Source organism: Sciurus carolinensis, chromosome 6 (assembly GCF_902686445.1).
Source record: "Sciurus carolinensis chromosome 6, mSciCar1.2, whole genome shotgun sequence".
Lineage (NCBI taxonomy): Eukaryota > Metazoa > Chordata > Mammalia > Rodentia > Sciuridae > Sciurus > Sciurus carolinensis.
In genome coordinates, this window is record NC_062218.1 from 137,645,531 (window position 1) to 137,671,455 (window position 25,925).

Consider the following 25,925-nt stretch of genomic DNA (forward strand, 5'->3'; position numbering starts at 1 on the left):
CTCAGCAACTTAGCAAGACCCTGTCTCAAAATTTAAAAAAATAAATAAAAAGGGCTGGGGAGGTAGCTCAGTGGTAGAGTGCCCCTGGGTTAGATCTCAGTACTGCAAAACAAAAACTAAACATCACTTAATTTTGTTTTTCTTCATTTTTATAAAATAAAATATTCTCTAAATTTCTTCTATTGATAAATCCAGTTGGACTATATTCTCCTCAAAATAAAAATTATATTTGTTTCATAGTAAACTTAAAGTGTAATAGATAATTTGTTTTTGGTTGGCTACTTAGCAAAAAAATTTTTTTGTACAAGTTTTCTACTCTTAAATCACCTAGTTTTCTGTGAGTTTTAAAATTACATAATCATCCCAACACATGTCAGTTGCAAAGATTTATTCCATTAACCTTATTTAAATAAATTGATTAAATATTAGTTTAATAACTACAGAGTTGTGTGTAGAATGATGGTAAGTGCAGGTGGAATGCTTGTGAGATGGTAGTAAAGATGTGTCCACATGTTTGAAGTACTTTCTGGAAGTGGAGTACTGAGTGTCCTGTGTGGTGTTTGCTGGGTAATTAGAATTGCATTTCACTGGCAGCATTTTCTTTGTAGTGCGTAAGAGTTAGAAGCTTACAACTTTGCTTAGAGGGGCATTGTTTAGGTACTGTGAGACCTTGAGGTGAGTATGTCTTGTCAAGACTATGTGAGTAGAATATCTTGGTAACTGTAAAATGTTTTTGATGCTGCACATTTAACTTTAGTAATTACAGAAATCTTAATTTTACCAGTAGGAAAAAAGTGCTTTTTCTTTTTAAGAGTCCATTTTTCTAGCCTTCAACAGTTTATTTAATAGAAAAGGAATAGCTTTTGAATTAAGCTTAAATCATTATAGAAATTTAAGCCACAGTGTGTCAAATATTTTTTTCTGTCCCACCCATCACAATAACAAAAAGAAATCTATGAAGAGTCAAAATGTTGAGAAATTCTTCAGCAGCCTGCTTTAGCAGTCTTTTTAAAAAGAATTCATGCTAGAACCAATTCTACCAGATGGACATTAAATATTCAGATATAACAAAATGAGATATTCAAGCCAGGTCTGAATATCCACTTAAAGATATGGACACTGACTTCAGGGCTATTCACTTAGCTCTACTCATGTACTTCTATGGTTTTTACACACTTACTGTGTTTTGTCCACAAATGAAATATTTTATAATTCAGTGTTAATTTCCTGAAAGAATATACATGAACAAACTTGCTCATTATTTGAAATAAATGCACAGCTTGAAAGTGAGTGGCACACATATATAAATAGGTTATTATTGAATAATATTTGCTTTTCCCTTTAATTTAAAAAGTAATATTTACTTATAAAAGGAGCCTTGGTACAATGTTTAGTTTATAGTATGATCTTCAGTAAACCTGTATTTATATATACAAATAGTTGTAATATTAAAATATAATGGTATTCCCCATTTGTGTTTAGATTCTTGTGAAGTATAAAATTCTTTAAGTGGATGTGGGAGTTTCTGCATCCACATATTTGTTGCACAAGAATTCATTTGACAAGCTATTTTATGTACTTTTTGGAAAAAGAAATTTTTTCTTCAGCAAGAAATTCAAGGTTATTTTGGGGAAAGGAAGTGTTATGACATCATCTGTAACATGTTTATAAAACTATTATGATTTGGGGGTTTTTGTTTTTGTTTCTTTTTTAGTCTCTTTTTAATATCTTCCCTCTTAATTCCTTTTTTAAAATTAGTACATAATAATTATATAGAAAAATGGGTTTCCTTGTGGCATATTTGTTCCCCTTAATTTTTAAGGAAAGTCCCTCTCTTTCCTATGGGGCTGTGAATTAAGGAATGGGTAGAGTTTACATTTAAGTATGCCAGTGTCTGCCCAATTTCTTAATGTATGCATTTATTTTCTGTTTTCATTTTTCTTTGTTCTTAAAATAGTAGAAGAAAACATAGATCTTTTCTAGTGCCTTTAAACTTAACTGTAGTCTGACTAATTTAAATCCTTAATAACTTCAATAGCATTACTAAAAATACTGTATACTGGCCAAAATTACAAATTGTACAAATTTGTTGCATTAATTTTAAAAGCCACACTTTCATGGTATTTCATGTGTAAATTGTATTTGTTCAAGTTGTATATATCAATATTGTATGTACACATGCAGCATGGTTAGATAAGAAATAAAAATCTTTTACCTTTATAAAGCCCATAGTGATGGTCTTCTTTTCTGAACTACTTCTGTGTTTATTTCCATCCCGATATTAATGAGCAGTTTCTTTGTGCTTAGCATCTCAATTTTGTGTAGTTAAATGAGGCCTGTGTAATTTAAGAAATTCTTAATGTTGTGGGTCTTTTAAACAAAAATCATCATGAAACAGAAATTTGGAAGAAATATTTTTAAATGTACTTTTTCTCATTGATAAAATTTACTTTTCACCAAAAATATTTTAAACAATTTTTCCTTTCATTAGGTTTTTGAGAACAGAAACCAGTTCTTAGATCATAACATAAAGAAACGTGTTTGTAAAATGTATCCCATGGAAAGTAAGGGTCAGCATTGCCTGCCGGTAACAATACTGTGGTCTCATTCAAAAACTCTTCATAAACTTAGAGCATCTCTAAAACAATCACAGTTCTTGGATTATATTCAATCATATATTCTTTTGACAAACATCAATTACTCAGCACTGTGCCAGACAGCTATAAGAAATTCAGAGTGGGCCTTGAGAAATTTTGATTTGTGGACTAGTTTCAAAGGACATTTCTTTCTTTCTTTCTTTCTTTCTTTCTTTTTTTTTTTGATACCAGATATTGAACTCAGGGGTACTTAATTAACCACTGAGCTGCATCCCCAGCCCTTTTTTGTATTCTATTTAGAGAAAGGGTCTCACTGAGTTGTTTAGGGCCTCACTAAGTTCCTAAAGCTGATTTTGAACTCTCAATCCTCCTGCCTCAGCCTTTCGAGCCGCATGCACCCACTGTCAAAGGACTTTTTAAGTGTGCTTTTTTGGCATGGAGAGGAGATTGCTGTGGCCTTTCTAGAGATTGCTCTCTTTCTTTTACCAATGGCCAGCTTATATAAAATTTCTATATGCATGCAGAACATGACAATAAATGAAAAGCCTGCCATGGCATTTGCAAGGTAGAGTAGCATAAACTTTGTGGCTCTTCCCCACTCCCCTTCAGAGCCATGATAGATACCCAGTTTCTTCCCACAATACCACTAAGGTGCTCCTTTCTGCAACTGCCTGTGTCATCAGGCAGCGGCTGAGCACGTTGTCCATTATGTCATCTCATTAAATCTTTTAAAGCTAAGTACCAGCCAGAGGGACTGTTTTCTCCTTGTGGATGATGAGAACTAGGTAAAAGAAGGCGGTTTTCATTTTGCTTTGGCTGATGGGACTATGAAATCTGATGGCCTCTGGTATCATCTGTGTGACTCTGGATCACCACTTCTCCCTTTCTTCTTTGGTTCTAATAACATTTCTGTTATTTTTCTGCCCTAATCTTTTCCTATAAATCCCTTAGAATCTACCTATAAAACAAATATATCCAAATAAAGACCACAGTCTGTGCCTCGATGAGAGTAATTAGCACAGCTCTGAAGCCTCAACCTTAACTCAAAGTGAACTGGATGGAGCAGCCTCCAAACACATATGTTAGAATATTAGCTGAATATCTTGTTCTTAAGCTCTTTCATTTGCAAAGCAAATCAGGTATTCAGTCTTCCTTCGGAAGTTGAACAAATGTGTGGGAAAATGATTATGAAGAGGCTACTTCAAAAAAGAACTTGTTTCCTCTCAGCATTTATCTTGGGCTTCCTGTGACCCAATCTTCATGTTACTTTTATCAACGTTATCAGAACATCAGATTGTCTTACCCAAACACGTTTATGGCTCTGACTACAGAATATGACAGATCAGACATTCTTCCACACCTGTTTCCCTCCCCCACCCCTTTATAGAGGGTTGGGGAAATTTTAGTTTGTAATCAAAAGCTCTTATTTCTCCAATTGTACAAAATAACTGGGACTTTACAAACTGAATAAAATATTTCTCAGGGTCGATATGAATCTTAGCAGGAGGATATTGCTTAATCCAACCTAAAAGTGCCAGAGTCATTGCAGAAATTGTATACTGGCCTTAATTTCCTCTTTTTAATGTATCTCTTCTGCCTTGGCCCATTATGTATACACATACGTCTCCTCTTTACTTACTATGCCCCTGCCCTGTGCTGAGTAGAATGTCCTCGGAAACACAGAAATGGCAGCCCTTGCAAAACTCAGTCTTCCTGAGGATGGGAGTTAGACTCAGAAATGGAGAATGAACGAGTTGAGGGCTGAGGTAAAGGAAGATAAATGGTGAGCTGCTAGGTTCAATGTTCTTTCCTGGCAGTCAGCTGAGACATGTGGCAGAGGGTGAAGGAAAACCAAAGGCAGAGTCAACAGCATGGACAGACCAAAAATAAAGTCACTGTGGCATTTTTATTAGAGGATGGCATTTCTAATTATGACCCAAGAATGTTTCAGGGAGACACAGCTGTAGATACGAGCCTGACGGGCTTTTCCATTCATTCATTCATTCATTCAGTAAATATTTATTACCTACTACTAGCTGTCAGAGGTAATCTTCCTTGAGGAAATGTGGAGGTGGCCAGGTCAGGGCATGGAGTTCGGCCTTTGCTGCCAATGTCACAGACTGCATAAACGGGAGGCTCATCCCATGGAGCAGACGCTGGCTGCTGCTAAGTTGCCTAAGTAACTACTCAAATGCCATCTTAACTTTCACTTAATCTGATTTGTCTTCACTCACTTTTTTAATGTGTATCCTTGATTCATATTTTCGGTAAATTCAAAGACTTCTTGTTGGATGTTTAAATCCAGATCCCAGGACTTCCTGTCCAGAAGTAAATAGGAATGTTAGTTTTGTCTTGACCATCCAGTTTCATCTTATCACAGGCCTGGGGCGGGCACACGTGTCCTTTCTGTGGCCTCTTCTAATTCTTTCTTTTTGACAGCCTTTCCTTTATCATCCTGGCCTCATACCCAAAGTGTAACCCACAATTCATATCCTGTGGCAGACTACAGCTCACATTAGCCATTGAATGCAAATGAGTCTCAATCAAAGGAGAAAGGAAATTAAAATTTTCAGTGTGTATCTTCTCCGATTGGCCTTACAAGCCTCCATAACTCTCTCTGTTACTTATTGCCCTTGGCATGCTGGTATTTTATGTGGGCAGGGTGAAACTGACTGTGGTCAGGGTGAGACTAAGCTTTTGATTTTTTCCCTTATTTTGAAAGGGTTAAAAAGATGTTATATATTTTGGTGTAATTTTAGAACTAGTATTAATTTTTGTCACATACGTAAACCAGGATAAAAAGAGCGCTCAATCACTATTACGTGATCCATATTCTTGCAAAGAGGAAAATTTCAAAAGGAAAATTTCGATGACTTGACACTTGATTTTGTTTTTCTCTCCCTTTAATTTCATTAAATAAGAACTTTATTGAGATATAATTCACATTCTATAAAATTCATCCTTTTAAAGCATACAGCTCAGTGGTTTTTAGTCTATTCATAGAATTGTGCATCCTGTGCCACTGTCTTATATCAGAACATTGTCGTCACCCCCAAGAGAAACTCCATACCCATTAGCAGTCAGTCCCCATTCATCTATCTACTGCTCCACCCCAGAGCAACCAATATTCTGTTTTTGCCACTGTGTATTTTCCTGTTCTATTTCATACAAATAGAATCTTAACGGTAATATGCGGCCTTCTGGACCTGGGCTACTTTCACTCATCATAATGTTTCCAGGGTTTATCCATTTGGGGATGGTATTAGTACTTCATTTCTTTTTATCATCGAGTACTCTTCCATTTTGTGGATATACTACATTTTGTTTAGTCATTCCTCAGTTGATGGGCATTTGAATTACTTCTACTTTTTTACTATTGTGAATAATGTTGCCACGAACATTTGTGTAGAGGAGTTTGTGTGGACATATGTTTTCAGGTCTCTGGGGGATGGAGGGGATTGAAATTGCTTGGTCATCAACTATGTCTAAGCATTTGATGAACTGCCAAACTCTTTTCCAAAGCGGCCACACCACTTTCCAATACACCAGTTCTGTATTCCAGTTTTTCCACATCTTCACCCACACTAGTTTATTATTTGGTTTTTAAGTTTTATTTCTTCTTTTATTTTAAAATATGTGTAATCACTTAGGTATATGTGCATGCGCGCATGTGCGCACACACACACAGGAAGCCTACAGTCTCTAGCCCCACTTCATCCAAATAGCGTTCCCAGCAAACCATCCTGCGTTTGTTTTTGTTCTTTCCAGTGGCTATCATCATAATCTAAAGACTTCTTGATTCATTACTGGATTTTTTTTTCACTTTTTTAAACAAAAACTTATAAGTATGCATAAAAGCAGATGGGTACCCCCATGACCCCATCCCCAGCTATGATGATTGATAACCTGTGACCACTCTTTCCAACTATTTTTTATCAACTTCAAATATTATGTATTAACTTCCCCACTGAAAAAATGAGGGTTAACCCCTCACTTACACCTTCCAAGTGTATTTTTGCTTGCTTTTGTTTTGTTTTTGAGATCGGATCTCACCATGTTGCCCAGGCTGGACTCAAGTGATCCTCCCTTTTCAGACTCCTGAGGAGCTGGAACCACATGGCTGTACCACCATGCCTGGCTTCCCTTCCAAATTTTTTAGAGTAAGTTATTTTGAGTTCTATTATGTTGGCAGTTTTGAGTACCTTAATCTCTTGATCTTGTTCCATCAACTTTATTATTATCGTTTAATCGTACCTCCCCGTGGAGGCTAGGGGTGTTACTGCTACACCTCTTTCTTTGCTTCTGCTTTGACGGTTGCCGGCTGTGCCTTTATATTGTCAGGTGGAACACTGACAGCCTGATCTCTAACCATAAGTCTTCTGGACTTTGTCTGTTGGTTGGTTCTTGGACTTGAAAATCAAGAGAGTCTGCATTATTGTGGCTTTAGATGTTGTTCACGGCAGAACCAAATGTTGTAAAAGGATTACTGTTTTTTTTTTTTTCTACAGACTCAATAAAACGCTCCTTGTTCCAGTGGGGGAAAAATGTTCTAATCATCTGTTTGATACTTTTCTGATTCAGAAATATGTGGTAGTCAGGAGGAATCATGGACTCACTCTTCTACCACTTACATTTCATGTGACCTTTATTCTTTAGCTGTCTTGTGCCTTATGTTCTCAACTGGACAGGGAACTCCTTAAAAAGAAGGTGGTCTGTTTTGTTCCTGCACTGTTTGTAGCTTCTCAGTAAAAATTAAATCAGTTTCCCTAAAAGTTGCAAACTATAACTTCATTTGCTGAGTAAACAAACATAGTCAATACCATTAAATGTCATTAATGTTAGATTCTACATATACTTTATTTTATAATCAGTTATAAATATATAAATATTTTTTAAAATAAATCTATTAAAAACTCATAAATTAAAACATTGACCTTCCACATTCTGAATATTTCTTTTGCATGGTACTTCTCAGACTTTCCAAGAAGTCTTTCAGGGGTCTCTGCTTGGATTCACTCATAGGACAGTTGTGCTGCAAAAGAAACATTTCATTAGCTTGCATCAGTAAAGCATCCAAGTCCCGCCATTATGCTTGTCTACTTGATCAAGTTTACTGTGACCTGAACAATGGGCAAACCGGGACCTCCCGTCTAGCTTGACTGGGAGTCTGACTCTGCCACTTAGCCAGCAGGATACTCACTTCCACTTCCAGAACTGGTTACTATAGCACAACCCCTGCCTGCCTTCAGGGGTGCCACAGTCTCTGGAGAGTGTGTCACAGGTAGGTGAGGCTCAGGCCTGCCCATTGCCATCCTGGCCTCCCAATTACCCTCCTGCTCATGGAACAGCTGCAGCACAACAGAGTGACTAACTGTGGGAAGGTGTCCAGGTTCCTACCACCAGGTCTGCGCTCCAGTCTGAATCTCAGCTCTACCATTTATTAATTGCATTGCTTAGGACAAATGACTTAATTTACAAAATCTTCAGTTCCTTCTTTTGTAAGGTGGGGACAATAGTGCCTACTTCATAAGTCAGTTAAGAGGATTAAAGGAGAATGTGTGTTGTGCCAGCTCCTATTCGTTAGCTTTCCTTATAAATGATGCAGTGAGCTCAGGAAGGGGATGAATGTCTAGCCCTTCTCCAAAGCCAGTTCCTTCACTTGGCGTTTAGACAACACCCACCCTTGGCTGCAAGATTTCTGGCCTCATTTATTCTGCCTCTTCCCTTTCCTGGGGCATCCATTTTCTCTTCTTCCTGCATCACTCCCATTGGAATACTGACATGCTGAGTAGACCCCACCTTCAAGAACTTTCCTTGCTCCAGAACTGTCCTTCAGCTGTGATTTCATTTCTCTGCAACCTTATAGCAAAACACTTCAAAAGAGCTTTCCATACACTCAGTGACTTCTTTATTACCTCTGCCCACCTATCCTTTACTGAGCCTGCTCCAGGTGGGGTTTCATCCCTCCTCTCCACTTACATAAGTATCGCTGATGGCCTCCATCATGCCAAACCCTGTGGCCACCATCCTCAACTTCCTCTCACTTGATGCATCAGGATGTTTGACATGGTTGACCCCCTGCCCAGGGGTTTCTTCATTTCCCTTCAGGGCACCACACTCTGATTTCTCCTACTTCCCTGGCAATAGTCCTCGGTCTCTTTTGCTGACTCCTCCTCTTCCTGACCTCTCTATATACAACGGAGTACCTGTGGGCTCAGGCCCTGAATCTCTTGCTTTTTCTATTCTTTCCTTTATACTTTAAATAGTTCTTATCAGAGGACTCTCCATTTTATGTTATGAGTCCTGACTTCTCCCCTAAGCTTTTTAACCCTCTTCTCAATATCTCCACTTTGCTATCTAATAGGTACCTTGGTTTTTTTTGGAGGTGGGGCATGTTGCTGGGGTCGATCCCAGGACCCTGTGCATGCTAGGCAAGTGCTCTACCTCTGAGCCACATGCTCTGCTCAGAAGCTTGCATTTATTATGAACAATGTTGAACTCTTCATCTGCTGGCTCTGGCCCTGCTTTGCTCCATCTTCCATGTCTATAAACAATCTCAGCCATCCCCAAAGGGGTCAGACGGGAACCAGGAGGGTACCTTTTACTCCTTTCCCTCACCCCTCACAATTGACCTGTCAGCAAGTCCTTTTGGATCTATTTCTTGTTATATTCCCCATCTAACCACCCCCCTGGTCCCACCCTGACCAAGCCACTATTATATCCAGCCTGGTCTGCTGTGGTAGCCTCCCAGCAGGCCCCTGGCTTCTTCACTTACCCCTACTCAGTGTGTTCACATGGGAGCCAGAGGGATCCCTGTGAGTCACATAATCACATCATCATCTCTGACCTGCCTGAACTTATACAGGTGTTTCCACCACACCTGGGGCAGAATCCAAAGGCCTGTGTGACCTGATGGGGTAAAGTCTCCCTCTCTTGCTCTGCTCCAGCCACACTTGAAGCTAATTTCCACCTTAGGCCCTTTGCGTAGTAAGTCATGTGGCCTGTAACTGCACTTAATTCAAGTATCTGCTCAGAGAATGTCACTGACTCCTAAATAACCCCCTCTCCTATGACCTATGTTCTTTACTCCTATATTTTTGTTCATAGCCAGTATTACAACTAGACATCTGATTACATATTCTTTTGTCTAACTCCCTCACTAGAACATTTCATGAGTCCTACTCTGCCGCCCCTAATCTTTAATGCTGCATCCCCAATACCTAGGTCAGCACCTGGCACTTGTAGAGCCTCAACAAATACTTGCTGAATTAACAGGTTTATTAATCAAGGGCATTGCAACTAATATGGAGGGTCATTTACAAGGGACGCTGCTGTCCACCAGGAGCCAAGCTCTCAGCCCACCAGTAGTACAGATCAGCTTACCAGCTGGGCCATACTGTGGAGGTTCCTGTAGAGTCCTCGCAGGAATTTGAGAATGTCAAGTTTTCCATTTTTGTTCAAACATGTAGGCACTGGGTGGTTTCGATAGATCTGCCGAAGCACAGTTGTAGCCCTGCAGAGAATTTCTTTCTCGGTTGTGTTCTAGGAAGAGAAATGTCATCGATAACCATGTGCTACTCTATTTTGAGCATGGGAGAGAGAGTTTTCCTGTTTGTTTCTTCCTATGGAGAAGGCGAGTTTGCTCACCTACGGATCTATATTCAAGTCTTTCTGCGACATGAATAAAGGCTGTTGTCAGTCATGAATCTCTAAAGAACCTTTCCTTATTACCTGGAAATGCAGCCACCTTCTCTGAACCTCCAAATTTCTCTTCCCTTAGAGGGTTTTGCTGAAGGGGTACTTGAATAAAGTCACCGGCTAGGTACTTGACAGTGGGGATTTGAATGCAGGACACCTGGCACTGCAGCTGGAGCCATGTCTATGCACCTTGTGAGGTGCCCACATGAGTTTTTGGGTGCTTTCATTCCTTCAAGGGGTTAAAATCCAGCTTTCCCTGGAATCCAGCATGCTTGTTGAATAAAGCAGTGCCTGTCCTTTGACCTGGACATGGCTGCATTGCACGGTCCTTTCCATGTGACCCTCCCTGTGAGATAGAGCATTGTGTGTAAAAGGCCATGGTCCAAGTAAGAAATTCAGGCATGTCCCCATGTAGCATGAGGTAGATGCCAGTTCTGGGAAAGATGCCCAGGAGTCTGACCTGGGGAGATCGGGGGAGTTCCTGGGAGAGGCATCACTGAGGTGGGCCTTGGACAGAGCTTCTGTAACAGGCCTTTGGCCTCAAATGGTACAGAATGAATGCTGACTGATGTGGGTCTGGCCACATGGCTCTTCCGGGGGACAGAGATCCTTAGAAGAGGGAATGTACAAGCAGCACAGCAGCTCTCCTTGGGAACCTATGTCTCCGTCTATACCAGGCCTATGTGTCCTCCCATTTTCCATTGAAGAACACAGGCACAGAACCTAGAGTAGTCTTAACTTGAGCCCAGTTTCTTTATCCAGGTTTGATGAAAAGCTGCTTCTAGCCTCTTCTAGGACATGACCAGGGTCCCCATTACTCAAAGTGTGATCCATGGACCAGCAGCATGGACATCACCTGGCAATTTGTTAGAAACAACACTCTGACCCCTACCCTGGACCCACTGAGTCAGAATGTGCGATGACAAGATCCCCGGAGAATTTACATGAGAAGCACAGTCCAAAAAGCATCTAAGTTCTTACAGTTATGTTTTTTCCCCATAATTATCAAAATAATGTAGCATTACCTCATTCATTAAAAAAATTAAATTCATTCAACCTGCCAGAGATAACTACTGTTACTATTTTGGTAAATATCTTCCCAGGTTTTTTAAAATACATTTTTCCTCCCCAAATAGGAACCAACTGTTTCATAATCTTTTCACACTTATCATAGACTAAAAACACTTTCTTAAGTCATTCAATAGTCTTTTAAGAATGTGGGATTGTGCAGGGTGCGGTGACACATGCCTGTAATACCAGTGGTTTGAGAGGCAAAAGCAGGAGGATTGCAAGAGGTCAGCCTGAGCAACTTAGTGAGGCCCTGTCTCAAAATTTAAAACATAAAAATTAAAAGAACTCGAGATGGAGCTCAATGGCAAAGAACTCCTGGGTTCAAACCTCAGTGCTGCTTTAAAAAAAAAAAAAAAAAAAAAAAAAGCGGGACCGAGAGCTGCAGAGGAACCTGCTGTTCCCATGGTATTTGTACCATGACTTATCAATCTTCTGTGGTAGCAGGTTTTTTGCTTCTGTAAATAATGTAGCAGTGAGTGATCCTCATGTTCATCTCATTTCTGTAGATTGAATTCTAGAAGTGCAGATTATATTCTAAGGTTTTTCCAGGAAGACTTAGACCCAGACTGAGGCGCCAGAACCCCAGACTGCACAGGCCTTTCCTTTCCCACGCGGGGTTGGGGTCCCAGGGTTGGGCAGATGGAGGGACCCCTAGTGAACTGGTTGCAAGTCACTCCTGATCTCTGGCTCTGGTGGCAAAGGTGAGAGCAGTGCCAGGGGCTCGGGGCTCGGGGAGGGTCAGTACAGTTCTCTGTACAGAGGACGTGAGATCCAAGAGGGCCGAAAGAAGAACCCCTCTGCTTATCTCCCCATAAAAACCTAGTGAGAATTTTCTGAAACTTTGCCCTGGAGCCTGGGAATTAAAATACCTCTTAGTTTTAACCAGTCTATAGCCACATCACATAGAAACAAACAAACAAACCAAAAACCCTCTAAAGATATTTTTCAAAGAGCTTTCTAAAAGTAATTAAGATAAAATTGTAATTGAAAGTAATCTGCATCAAATGGAAAAACTTTAAAGGAACTAATTTAAAGGCAGTTTTAGTTAAAGACCTTAAAATTTTAGCTATTGGTTGTGCTGCCAAAGGGTGACAGAGCTTTCTAAAAGTAATTAAGATAAAATTGTAATTGAAAGTAATCTGCATCAAATGGAAAAACTTTAAAGGAACTAATTTAAAGGCAGTTTTAGTTAAAGACCTTAAAATTTTAGTTATTGGTTGTGCTGCCAAAGGGTGACACTCTCTCCCATCCCCGGCTTCTTGCCATCTGCCTGTGGAACTCTCTGCCAGTGGTCTGGCTGTGGCTCATGGAGCATACTTTGACAACCCAGCAGATTTTGCAGTTCAGAACTGCTCAGAAAGAGACTCCAAATGTGACCATTGGCCCCAAGGGCACTTTTTCACTGAGCTACATTGTCAGTCCTTTTATTTATTTATTTTTTATTTTGAGACACATTCTAAGTTGCTTAGCACCTCACTCAGTTGCTGAGTCTGGTCTTGAATTTGTGATCCTCCTGCCTCAGCCTCCTGAGTTGCTGGGATTACAAGTGTGTGCCACCACACCTGACCAAGCTACTGGAATTCTTGACTCCCAAAAGAAATAAAATGAATACACTGGGTTTTGGAACGGTATTATCTTTTGGGAACACAAAGAAGTAACTTTTCCTACCACGCACCACGTTTGTGGGTTTTTGAAAATAACACTCTTTCTCCACTCAGAAACGTCTTAATATTTAAGTAAGCAGTGCTGAGTGTTTGAAGGAAAGAAAAGAATGGAAGAGTGAGCGTGTTAATTCCAGGAGGAAGTCTGGGGAAGGCTGTGAGATGGGTCAGCAGAAAGGCAAGCAAAGGGGGCTTGTTTCGGACAGGCCTACGTGTGAGAAGGAGTCAGTGTGCTCATCTAGAAGCAGCCCAGAACCAAGGAGGGAGGGTCCCCTCATTTCCAACCGTTGGTCCTCCTTCTCAGAATCATTGCTTTTCTATAACCAGTCTGTGCCTCTAATCAGGGTTATATTATCTTATATTAACATTGTCCACTAACTCAAGAGCTAGATTCCAATCAACCTTAAAATCACCTTCAGAATCACTTTCATATCCTCAAATGTGGAAACTTAGGCTCCGAGAGCTGTGAAGACTTGTCAAAGGCCAGACAGATAGTTAACGGCAGCAATGAGGCTAAAATTTCACACTGTCTCACTTCCAGACCCCCATACCTCCTCAAGGGCCAGGTGCTGGCAAACTGGTCCCTTCCCTTGGCTTTGGTACAGCCCTCTCTGCATGCAGCAGGTCTTGGAAGAACCCAAGGCACAACCCGGGAGACTCTTGGCTTCCAGTGGATACTGTGTGGGTTGGAAGGACTTGGAGATTTTATATATATATAAAGTGACATATATATGTGTGTGTGTATATATGTATATGATTTATATATCATCCTTCAAAATCTCATCCTGCATCAGAGTTTGGAATATCTTTAATGATATGAGATAGTCCAGATAAAGGCCTGAAGAAGAATTTTCCTTGTGGGGTAGGATGGGCCCTGTTCGTGGCCTGAGCGCTGGGAAGGGGCTTCCCTGCTGGCCAAGTCAGCCCTTAGTTCACATGGAAAGCAGGTAGCTAGGGGACCACTGGTGAATTGAGGCTTTGGGGCTTTCATTCTCAGTTGTGTGTTTCCATGAAAACAGGAACTGAAGTGCACAAAGCTATTGATATGGCTGTAGTCATGTGTTTGTCAGAGAAAATGCACTATCAGCTGTCACATCTATCTCCTCCCACTACAGATGGGGGGTGGTGAGACAGTGCAGGAGGCAGAGAGGCAAGATGCCCAAGCAGTCAGAAGCAGGAATATGTTGGACTCTGTCTGACAGGATGGCTGCAGACCAGGCTGCAGGGGCTTTGGCAGGACCAAGCAAGCTGAGGTCTCTGGATAGCCAGCCCCAGATCCCACTAGACTGCTAAGTGACCAGGCTGTGAAAGAGAAGGGACTCTGGCAATACCTTCTCTGTTGCCATAGGAAGTCTCTTAGACAAAGTGAAAGCGCCCTCAACCTGTAATCTCAATATCTGTTTTTGTGAGAGTATTTGGTTCTCAAAAATGCATGAGCCAAAAAAATTCTCCCATTCAACAGGCATGTATGGAGTCCCTCCTGTGTTCCAGGTACTATACCCAACACTCAGTTAAACCCTAGAGAGCTTTTCCTTGACAAGTTCTGAATTAGGATTACAAACTCCAAGCTTAGGTATCTTCTAAATCAGGTGAAACCGAAAACTTCAAAACATGCTTAAGAGTAAAAATCAGAATTCTCATTATATTAAAACATTTACTACCCTATAGTTAATTTGTGCCCATTCATATTTCATTAAAGAAATGTCTTGTTCAAACATTTGTGGGTGGCCCTCCTCTCCCAAGTCACCCGTTTGCCAAAGCAGACCACGGGACAGCTTCTTACCTGGGGGACAGCAAAGACGTCTGCTACCATCAGCTCCATGCATGTAGTCTTTGGCACAGGCAGGAACAAGAGAGTGAGAGACAGAGTTAGACTCCAACAGGACAGAGGAATCCTTGATAAGCATCTCCACTCCCTCACACTGGAAAACTTCCCAGAATTCCCCAGAAGAAAGTGGCAGGGAGACGTCTGGCTATGTTCCCTGCCTGGCCACCAACCACCCGCTATCAATTTCTCCGGCAAACTGTCCTCCTCATGGTCTGGAACTACCCACCAACATCACCAGAACATCTGGAGAGATGGGACCAGATAGGCTACTCACCTTTTTCCCTGAGAGTGTGTTCAAAGTTTTGATGATCTCTTCCAAGGTAACATCGCATCCATGGGTGAAGTCGCCAGAGCATACTAGAAGACAGCAGAGAGTGGCAATCAGCTGGGGGGTGAGACCCATCAATAGATGTCTCTTGGCAGTGACAATGTGAGACGATTAGTTTATCAGGGGAGGTTAACAATGCAATTATGACAAAGATATCTCTATATATAGACTTAAAATTGCTGAAACCAAAGGAAAATGAGTTTACATTGGAAATTTTCGTTACACCAGAGTGCCAGTTATTTGAGGCCAATCAGTGCTTCTCTTCCAGGAGAAAAAATGCTTCATAAAAACAGGTAAAATGTTCCTGTGAAATCAGACCAATAGGAAAATGAAACCTTTTTTTAAAATAAACTACAAAGTTTCAGCATAGGAAATTACACCATAATTTGCTCTTTAGATTAATCTTATCAGCTTGGGGTTGCTGCTGGCTTTTTACTTTGCATAGAAGGAAGAGGCCACAGGTGTCCGAATTTGTGTTAGTGCCATCCTCCTGGGGAAAGATCGAGTAATGTCAGGAAAGTTTGACTTGCATGGTATTTCTACCTGGCTTCTTCCAGGTATGGGGGGAATCTTGGAAACTCTCCTGTCATGGGAAAGCTGACCTGGGTTGTTCTCTGAGTGGAAGAACACAGGCCTTCTCCTGTCCTAGCACAGGGCCTGCTCTTCTTGCAAATTGAGGTCCTCATCGAGGGACAGGTAACATCAGGTGGGGCCCAGCTTGGATCCCATCAGGTCCATTAAGGTCTTAATCAGGAAGGAAGCCCTATCCTGAGGCTTCAGAAGTGACCACTTTTAAAGTGAAACTTAGACACATTCCCAGCTAGTTAGGAAAAAGGACTCAAATCTTACCAAGACACTCATCAGTTCTCTTTGTGGCACCCACGTGCTCTTTTAATCCAATTTGTGTGACCCTGGTGAGGTGAACATTGCCTCACACTGTCAGTGAGCCTAAGGACAAAAATGGAGCCTAAGGACAAAATATTTATGGCAAATGAAATTTTTGTTGTTGTTTTGATTTTTTTGTGATGCTGGAGACCAAACCCAGTGCCTTGCACATCCAAGGCAAGCGCTCTACCACTGAGCTACAGCCCCAGCCCATGAATATATTTTTTTAAATGTGTATATTGTGGAACTACTAAATGAAGCTATTTAACATATGCAGTATTCATTTGTAGTGAGAACACTTAAAATCTACCTATAGACCCTGATTATTAACTATAAGAAGAATTGTGTATGTCTTGACCTTGACCAGTATCTCCCCAGTCTTCCCTCTGCCTCCTCCTGGTGACCACCATCCTACTCTGCTTCTGTCAATTTAACTTTTTAGATTCCCCAACTAAGGGAGATCATATGGTGTTTGTTCTGGACCTGGCTTATTTCTCTAAGCATGACATCCTCTGGGTTCATCGGTGTTGTCACAGGTGTCCGGGTGGCACTCTTTATTAAGGCTGAATAGCGTTGAATTGTGCACATACAGCTTTGGAACTTTTCACAGTGTCTCAGACTCTGAGAACGTGAGACTCTGGAAAACGTGTCAGGAAGTTCTTTAGACCTGGTTCAGGATCCTTCTCATGGGACCACGCAATGACGTGGCCAAACTCCGAGTTGTGACTTCTGAGGCCAGCTGCCTGGAGTTGAGCCACACTTCACACTTAAGGGCACAGCTCTCCACAAGACCAGCCCCCGCCCCTGCAGATATCAGCTGTAAATTCAGGGGTCCCCATCCTACCCTCACTTCTGATCATCTGGCTACAAATTTTGGGGTTCTACTATCCCTCAGGTTCAATAATTTGCTAGAATGACTCAGGGAATCAGAAGAGTGCTATATATAAAGTCACATTTTTTTTTTCTTTTCCTTTTCTTTTTGGTACTAGGGATCAAACCTGAGAGCCCTCAACCACTGTGCCACATCCCCAGCCCTTTTTTGCATTTTATTTAGAGAGAGGGTCTCACTGAGTTGCTGAGGCTGGCTTTGAACTCTTGATCCTCGTACTTCAGCCTCCTGAGCCACAGGGATTATGGGCGTGTGCCACCACACCTGGCACAACTTTTTTCCCCTTGGAATAAAAATATAAATGAGAACCAGCCCAAAGAAGAGATGTGGAGGGTGAGGTCTAGGAGGGTCCCAAACTCAGCTTCCATTATCTTCTCTCCCTGAAGTCCCATGCCTCACCTTTTCAGCATCTCAGGATGCGACAGAATGCAGAGTATTTCCAAACCAGGGAGACTCCCCTGGGTGTTGGTGTCCAGAGTGTTTCCTGGAGTTGTGCTGTGTAGGCATGGTTGACTGGACCATCAGTCACTCGGTTAAAACCATCCTCCAAGCCCCCTACACCCCCAGAGTCCAGGCCAAGACCACAGTATCAGTGGTGTGGCCAGCCTCGTCCTGATTCATCTCATTAGCAAAAAGTTTCTAGGGAGCCACCAGGAGTCTCTTGACTGGCACAAATGATCACATCCCTCCACAAATAACAAAGATAGGCCTATGGCTCAGGAAATTCCATGGATTTAGGGGTTACCTTCCAGGCACTTGTGACAAAGAACAACTGCATTCTTTATTCTAAGGGGTGTAGCCATTGGACCAAGAGCCAGAAAGGCCAGACCTCTCTGGGTGAAGCGGTTTGTGAGAAGAACATGAGGTTTCTTGCAGGACAGGTGGGGACATCAGCTCAGATCAACGCTCACGTGGAGTGAGGCAGAGCAGAGGCTCCAGTGTGAGCAGGAGGGAGCTTGTTGACAGCACGGCCATACCGGAGGAGTCCTGCTAACTAGCGTAGGCTCTCGAGGAAAGGCCAGGCAGCAGAGCCGCCTCTGGAGGTAGTCTGTGTCCTGGAGCATCTGAGAGGCAGCGGAAGATGAGTCAGAAAAGGAATATAATGTGGAAGCCTGTAGCTCAGAAGCAGAACACTGACTGGGTTCTGTTTGTTTCAATAGTTAAATGAGGCCAGAGAAAAAAGGATGAACTTCAACAGTGACCAGAAGTTTCCCTCAAAGGGTAGAGGAAGAAGGTGACTGTCCTGCCCCGCAGTGTGAGTGTGGCTGGCAGAGGTTGGGAAGACAGGTGTCTGCACTGTCACACACAGAAAGAGCAGCAGCCACCACCACAAAGGAACCACCAAGGCAGCAAGAGCTGTGGGCAGTGACTGGCGGCCAGGTGGGCACCAAAGTTTAGGAGGGAAGTTGAAGACTCTCCTGGGCTCTGGCAGCGTCCATCTCAGACCCTTGCCCTTGCCCTGCAGACAGCTGGGAACCAGCATAGCCCCAGAAATTTCCTTTCAGACCCTGAGACAGCAGTTACAAGCCCTGGGTGGTCCCCAGAAAGCGAGTTGCTTGTTGACTGTGTGATGTGGGCAGAGCACTAACTTTGGGTCTCAGTTTCCTCAGGGATGATGCAGCTCTTCCCCTTGAATTCCTCTGAGGAGCAAGGGAAAGATTAACACTTGGCACATGTCACTCTTTAAAGGATGGCTGTTCCCAGAGGCTGCCCGAGCTCATGTGGCTAAGAAAGGGGACTCAGCCCCACAGCACTTCAGGCCTGGCTGCACTGTCTTCCCAAGTGACCTCAGATGCGCCCTCAGCCTCTCTGAAGTGGGGGGACAGCTGTACCTGGCTCTTGAGGTTGTTCCGAGGAATAAATAAGTTAAAATTTAAAGTACTTAGAAAAGTGCCCACACGTGTGAGTGCTCCGGAAGTGGCAAGATTGTTACCTGTCCTGTCTCTGTAAATCGGGTGTTTTAGAAAACCCAAGCCTGGCCGGGGCAATGAGAGCCTGGTGGACACTGTCCACCCGTGTCCCTCCCAGGTGTCTCCTTGTTAGCCTGGGTGTCCCTCTCCTTGTTTCTAGTGAGTTATAAGTGTTACTCTGCAGTCCTCAGTCTTTCATACCTGGATTCCTGGCAGGAAGTAGACACTGCCACTGTGTTCTAGTCAGAAAAGGACTTGAGGCAGGCGCTTGCAACTGCATTGGGAGGGAGAGGAGCAGTCTCCAGCCGGGGCTCTGGAGTCTAAGGGCTGACCCGCAGCGGGGCTCCAGCCTCGGAGGCTGTGGTCATTGGCACCCTACCCTGCAGGGCTGCACGGTGGGGACACTGCTCCAACAGCCTCCCATCACCTATGAAACTGCTCCAGGAGAAAATCTCATCTCCCCACAGCCCAAAGGAAAAGGAAGATGGTGGTGACCTCTTCTCCCCCGCGTCCACAGCCCACTGGAGAAGCCAGTTTACACCCAAACCCTCACTTCAGGGGAGTCTGAGAAGTGCCACTGTGCACATTCAAGTCTGCGGTGTTGGAAGGGGAGAGGAACCGGGGTTGTGCCAGGCAGCCATCCCCAGAGCTCCTGCTCACCCTGTGCCCTGGGAGCCTCACCTTCCTTCCTCCTACCTTTCTTGGGTGGCAAGAGCCCTGTCCAGCTCCTAACAGGCTTACCAAAGAAATGATCATTCTCTGCGTGAACGATATTTAAGCAGAGATCAGAATAAATGACTTTCTGCTACGAGTAGGGGGCTGGCAGGGTGGGGACTAGTGTCAGGGCAGGGAGTCGTCCCTGGACAGAGGCTCTGGCAAGGTCGGGCTGGAAAATGTGCTGTGGGAAAGAACGTATGGATTCCAGTCACTTGGCAGCTGTATAGTGTCCAAGTTAAGACCTGGGATTGAGGGCACCTAGCCAGTTCTGATCTTGGAAAAGCTACCCCACCCAGGCATCTCTGTAAAACTGGGTTAAAAGCCAGGCACAGTGGCACACACTTGTCATCCCAGCAGCTTGGGAAACTGAGGCAGGAGGATCACGAGTTCAAAGCCAGCCTCAGCAACTTAGCAAGGTCCTAAGCAACGCAGTGAGACCCGATCTCTAAATAAAATATTTCCTGGGGATGTGGTTCAGTGATTAAGCACCCCTGGGTACCAAATCCCCAGTATCAAAAACAAACAAACAAACAAAAAAATCTGGCTTAATAATAGGGGTGGGAGATTGTGTGAGGTAATACATAGGAAGTATTTGCATGGTGCCGGGTACATGGTAAGCCTTCGGAAAAGCCAGTTGTCACCACAAGCAGCAGCAGCAGCCAGCATTGAAATTGGCTGAATCGGGTGAGGGAGAGTGGGGAATCATGGGGTCCCAGGTTCCTGACTGGGAGCTGCCCTTCACGAAGATGGTGGGTTCAGGGTGGGTCACAGCTCTGAGCACAGAGGAAAGTCTGCAGGCAGAGTGACTAAGCCACAGGGAAAAATGTATAGTCAGGGGTCAAGGGAAGAGGCAGGACAAGAAATGACCTAAGGTATTTAGTTCAAACTGGAAACACTGGAGGTGAGGGGGCAGAAGAGGGGGGCAGGTGGCCTGACAAGGGACCCCGGCGGGGCAGGCTCAGAACCCAGACATGAGAGCCTCAGGAAGGAGAAGCAAGTGGTCAGCACATCAGATGATCCTCATAGGTGAGGCGAGATAAGGGCACAAGCCTGTCTGCTGGATTAAGTGATGAACTGATAAGTGGTGACATCAGAGAGATGGTTTCCGAGTGTAGTGGGAACAGATGCAGACTGGAAGGAGACTGTGGTATGCGAGAGGGCAGACTGCTGGGGTGCAGGCTGCAAGGGGATCTAGGCCCAGTTGATAGTTGCATTCTGATGGAATCTTCTGGAGCACAGGCCTCCCCAGCTCAGCAAATGGCAACTCCATCCTTCAGGTTGTTCCTAAAAATCTCACACACCCACATTCAACCGCTCCACAACCTCTGCACTGTGTTCAGCACTTAATGATTCGATGTTTTGGGGGAGAAATGAGGGTGAGAAAGATGAGATGAAACTGACCATCAGTCACTAACTGATGAGGTTGGACAATGGACACCTGGAAGTCATTTTTTTTTTTTCTTTTTTTGGTACTGGGGATTGAACCCAGAGGTGCTTAACCACTAAGCCACATCCTCAACCCTTTTCATTTTTTGAGACAGGGTCTCACGGAGTTGCTTAGGGCCTTGCTTAGCTGCTGAGGCTGGATTCAAATTTGTGATCCTCCTGTAATCCCAGTTGCTGGGATTAGAGGCGTGTGCCACCACGCATGGCTTAAATGTTCGAACTTTTCTATAATAAAAGACTTAAAAGCCTTAGTGGAGCTGGGAGTGTAGCTCACTGAGAGTGTGCTCACCTAGCATGGGCCAGGCCCTGGGTTCAATCCCCCACATCTCAAAAAGCAAACAACAATGACAACAAAAACTTGTATGGATAGCAAATTTAAATGTATTTACTATTTATTAATGTGTCATGTACACCTTTGTGTATATTTATATCCATAACTTGTTATATATCTATGTAAATGTGTGTTAATATTTATATTAAACCATGCGTACATGTCACACACTCCCACACACACCTTTCTCTAGAATGTGCCCCCCTCACCCCTCCATTGCCATGTCCGCCATCACTTCCCACCTGGATTTCTTTGGGATCCTACCTGTTCCAGCCCCCATAGACCACCTTTCTTACTTCTCGTAACAGCCAGAATGGCTGAGAGTGACTCAGCCCGGGAGCATGGCCTGTCTTCTGGCCCTCACCAGTGGCCGCCTGTCTGGGCTGCAGCCACGTGGAGGAAAGGGGCCCACTGGCAGCACTCTCTTGCTAGCTTTTCCTCCCATATGTGAATGACTCTGCCCTGTCCTTCCCTCCCTCCCTCTGGGTCTCTGTTCTCATCCCATCTCATGGGGGAGGATCTCCTGGACCTCTCTGGCTGCCTCTGGAGCACACATGGGCCACCTGACATGCCCTGTGCTGCTGCTTCACATATTCTGCCCGAAACTAGAAGTAACCTTGTTTGGTTCATGGTGGATCCCAGTGCCTAGAACAGTGTTTTACACCTAGCAAGGCCTCCATAAGTTCTTGTTGAATGAATGAGTGGATGAACTCCAATTCGCAGAGGGGCAACTGAGACAACAGAGGTCTGGGTCACAGTGGGACTTGAAGCCAGGGCTGGGTCTACTTGGGAGTCCCTGCTGCAAGCCTTAGGCTGCATGTTTTGCCTGCATCCCTGAGAGGGCAGGGAAGGACCTCTGAGCACAGATGCAGGGAGGACCCTGCTCAAGGACACAGGGACTAGGAGGAGGGAAATAAGCTGGGCAGGGCTGGACTCTGGCTTCAGTGAGCATATGGACACATAGCTGCGCAGGCTGCTGTCCTCTTTGTTCTTTGAGATGCAGGTGGAAGTCTTTCTCTAGAGAAGGGGAATCTGCTGAGGAGTCAACAGGAATCTTCTGTCTGTCCTAGGGTCACCCTCAGAGCTGAACTGACCACCCATCCTTTCCCATCTCACTCCCACTGGCTCCTCTGACCCAGATCAGGGCCGGGTGAAGATCCCCAAGAATAGAGTACCCTCCTCTCTCTTGGTCAATGAAGGATATGAGGGGCCCAAGAGACTCAGCCCCGGTAGGAGGGGCAGGCTCCTGGCCAGGTTGTAGGTGCTGCCTCTCAGGCCTCCTGCAGGTCCCCAGCTCCTCTCCTGAGAGAGCCAGGGATCAGAGGAATACTGCTAGGCCCTTCACCTGCTTCAGTCCTGATCAGCTCCATTAGGGATCACATACCAATCTCAGTTTCTTTTTGCTTTTTAAAATTTAAATTTCTTTGTCCCCCATTGGGAAATGAATGTATGCTCATTATAGAACATGTGGGAAACAGAGAGAAGGAAGAAGAGTAAATAAATGAGAAATTGCTTTTCCTGGATGGTGTCACTCGGTTCCCTTGTGTAGGCCTGGGACTGCCCAAAGGATCATAGATCTTCTGGTCTGGGTGGTCAATAGATTATAGGAGTCGCCATGACTGACTTGGGTCTTCCTCCCCACGTGGGTTTCAGGAAAAGCCGTGCGGCCCCCGCAGTCTTGTCCATAGTGATGCAGAGAGCAAGTTGACGAGAGTTACTATATTTAATTTTGGTGTCTGCGTCACCTCTGACCACACAGCAGCCCAGGCAGTGCATGGACTGGGGGCGTTTCTGAGTGACACTGTGAGAGAGCCACTTTCCACAAGAGAAGGCACGGTGGAAGGGAAGAGAGAGAGAGCAACAGAAAGTGAGGTCGTAAGTAGAAAATTGCTTCTGGGATTTCAAATGGCTTTGTCATGGGGCCCTCCCTGGCTGCCGAGAAATCAGTTGATCTGGGAAAGTTCGTTGCAAACCATGCGCCCTGTCGCTTTTGGGTGGAGCTGAGAAATGAATGAAGATAATGAGGCCTCATGACTTTTATTTTTTCAGAGTAAGAGAGGGCAGTGTGTGGGAGGCCATCCTAGCCAGCCCAGGGGCTCGACTTGGCCAGCGCGTCCAGGCTGGGCACCCCTTCTGGAGCTCCATCAGCCTCCACCGCTGGCCTTCCCACAAGGGAGCCTGGCCAAGGAGGAGCAGGGTATGTTTATTACAACTGACCATCTAACTGACTGGAGAGACTGAGCAGAAAACACCTCCCCATTGGCCATAATGAAAAAGTGACAAGCTGATGAACTGATAACCCCAGCCCTCAGGTCGCTCTTCTGTCACAGGAACCCAGACGTTGGCCTGTTCCCTGGTCTTGCTCCTCCTCATCCTGAGCCTTCAGGAGTCGTCCTCAGAGAAACCCCTGATGTGACTTGCAGTGTTTTCTGACACCTCATCTGAGCAGCAAACAGAGGTGTGTTTCACAGGAAACTCGAGCTTGTGTCTCACTTCTCACTTGAGCCCTGGCCCCTCTTCCAGTGAAACCTCCCTGACCTGGGGTTCCAGATGGTACCAAGGGGCTCCCCACCCGGGCCGCTGACATACCTCTGCCTCCCACTCACAACTACTCTTATCTCTTCTCGACCCCGTCTCTCCTGGCCCTGCTAAGGATTTGCCCTGTGTATGGAAGAGGCCAGGCTGATATCTGAAAACTCCCAGCAAACAACCCAGGGGTTGGTCCCCAGGCAGCAATGCTCCCAGCCACTGTGGCTGACACCTACATTTTTTGTTTCTTCTCCTTTCTCATTCCTGACTGCACCACCTCCCTATTGTCGCCAACAGCAGCTTGGTTCTGCGGCTCTGAAAGGCATCCTTCATCCCTGGAAGGCCCTGTGCCTGCTCCAGCCCACTGCACACCAATAGGGACCACAGGTCCCCCTGTCTGGGGACAGTTTCTTGGGACTGGCAGTTGTGGCAGGGCTGAGGATGTGGCAAGCTGTGGACCCCTAGTGGCAGGTCCTGGCACAGCTCCGTGCACCACCCGGTCCCTGCACCAGGACCACCTGAAAGGGTGGCTTGGGATGCATCCTGGGAAAAATCCTAAGGGACCCACACCAGCCCAAATGCCAGTCTTTGTTCTTGAAGGATTCCCATGGAATTTCACCGAAGAGTTTCCATCTTCTTTTTTGAACAGACAGGCCAATGTTGTGGTCATGGAGAGGGTGGAAAATAATGCTAATGGAGGATGGATCACTAAGTTCTGTTTAAGAGAAAAAAATATTACTTTTCCATAAATATCCTTGGTCTTAAAGTCCTGTACTCTGGATGGAGAAGGATGCTAAGTGCCTGGCTTACCCCCTCCACTGTCCCAGACTTTCCAGTCTCTTCCACCTCCCAGGAAGCAGCGAAGCCGCACCTCCAGAGGGCAAGGGAGAGCAGCTTCCCCCAGACCCTCCATTGTTTAAGTTCTCTGTGGTGCCAAACCTCAAGGCAATGTGATACCTTGTCCTCAATAGCCCAGGTGGCTTCTGCTATGTGGGGCCACAGGAGGTCCTCAGCAAATGTAGTGGGACTTAGGTCCTGTGAACTTCTTGGCACCCCAAAGAGCAATGAGGTGAGGAAATGGAAGGGCTGGTTCCTGAGCACTCAGTCACAGACATGGGCCCCCTGCCAAATCCCTGCCATGTCCACTGCATTTTCTGGGAGGTACACAACCCTAGGGTACCTGCCTGACAGAGTGTGAGACTGCCCTAGCAAACCCCTACCTGCTGCGAAGCATCTTGTCCTCTGGAGCCACCCTCTGGGCGCCTCCAAGAGATGCTGGCAGGCAAGATTTAGCTGTGGCCTGTTGCTTCCAGACTCCATTGATGCTGGGCTCACATAAAATAGACCTGCTCTGAGGAGTGAGGTAGCTGGAGCTCTGGGACCCATTCTGGTCTGGGGGTGAGCACTTCCTACTGAGTGGTGTCCAGACACAGAATGGGCTGTCCCAGGAAACAGACAGTGAACCCCCCTGTCAGCAGGGGGTGTCCCAGGAGGCTGATGACAAGAAAATAGTGCATTCAGACAGACGGCATTTGGACAGAGGCAAAGTCCTTGGAGCGTGGGCTTTGGAGTTCAAGTGAACCTGGGTTCAAACTCTGGCTTTGATCCCTAGTAATCTCGGGTGAGCCACCTACTCTCCTGAGCCTCAGAATCCTCATCTGTCCCCGAGGGTGACATGAGAGAGTGTGGGTGGTGCCAGACACAGGTGGACACATCAGGAGTGCTAGAAATGATCTCATCTTCAAGGTCCCCGCCCATTCCACATGTCCTCCTTGAACCCCATGCTGACCTCAGCTTCCCCTCCTCAATGGAGGCAGCCCCCAACCCAAAACCACGCACCCCAATCCCAAGGCTGGCTTACTCTTTCCAGCTCAGGTCGTACCTCACTCCAACCAGTCTGCCTCTCCCAGAGCTCCTCAGAGTTCTGTAACCAGACTGGTGTCCCCAGAGGCCAAAATAAAAGGCAAACATCACCAAGCTTGTCTGTCACCATCTTTAATTCTGGATTCCAGTTTGACACAATGGAACAGCTTGT

At 44.8% G+C, this 25,925-nt stretch overlaps 1 protein-coding gene across 1 annotated transcript; it reads right to left on the reverse strand.

Annotated features, from left to right (window-relative positions):
• Positions 1 to 7,518: 7,518 nt before the first annotated feature.
• Il4 (interleukin 4) lies at positions 7,519 to 15,258 on the reverse strand. Its single transcript, XM_047554796.1, has 4 exons — positions 15,130 to 15,258; positions 14,811 to 14,858; positions 9,981 to 10,139; positions 7,519 to 7,629 (listed from the first exon to the last, which is right to left on the reverse strand). The coding sequence occupies exons 1-4, from the start codon at positions 15,256 to 15,258 to the stop codon at positions 7,519 to 7,521; spliced, it is 447 nt and encodes a 148-aa protein (XP_047410752.1).
• Positions 15,259 to 25,925: the final 10,667 nt, after the last annotated feature.

What these genes read in the sequence shown, in the direction of transcription:
- Il4 (XM_047554796.1), bottom strand. Translation starts at nt 15,258, where the DNA reads ATGGGTCTCACCCCCCAGCTGATTGCCACTCTCTGCTGTCTTCTAGTA. An exon ending in ACGTCTTTGCTGTCCCCCAG is followed by an intron (nt 10,140 to 14,810) that starts GTAAGAAGCTGT and finishes TTCTCTTCCTAG; the next exon opens with AACACAACCGAGAAAGAAAT. An exon ending in TCCACAGTATGGCCCAGCTG is followed by an intron (nt 7,630 to 9,980) that starts GTAAGCTGATCT and finishes TTTCTTTTGCAG; the next exon opens with CACAACTGTCCTATGAGTGA.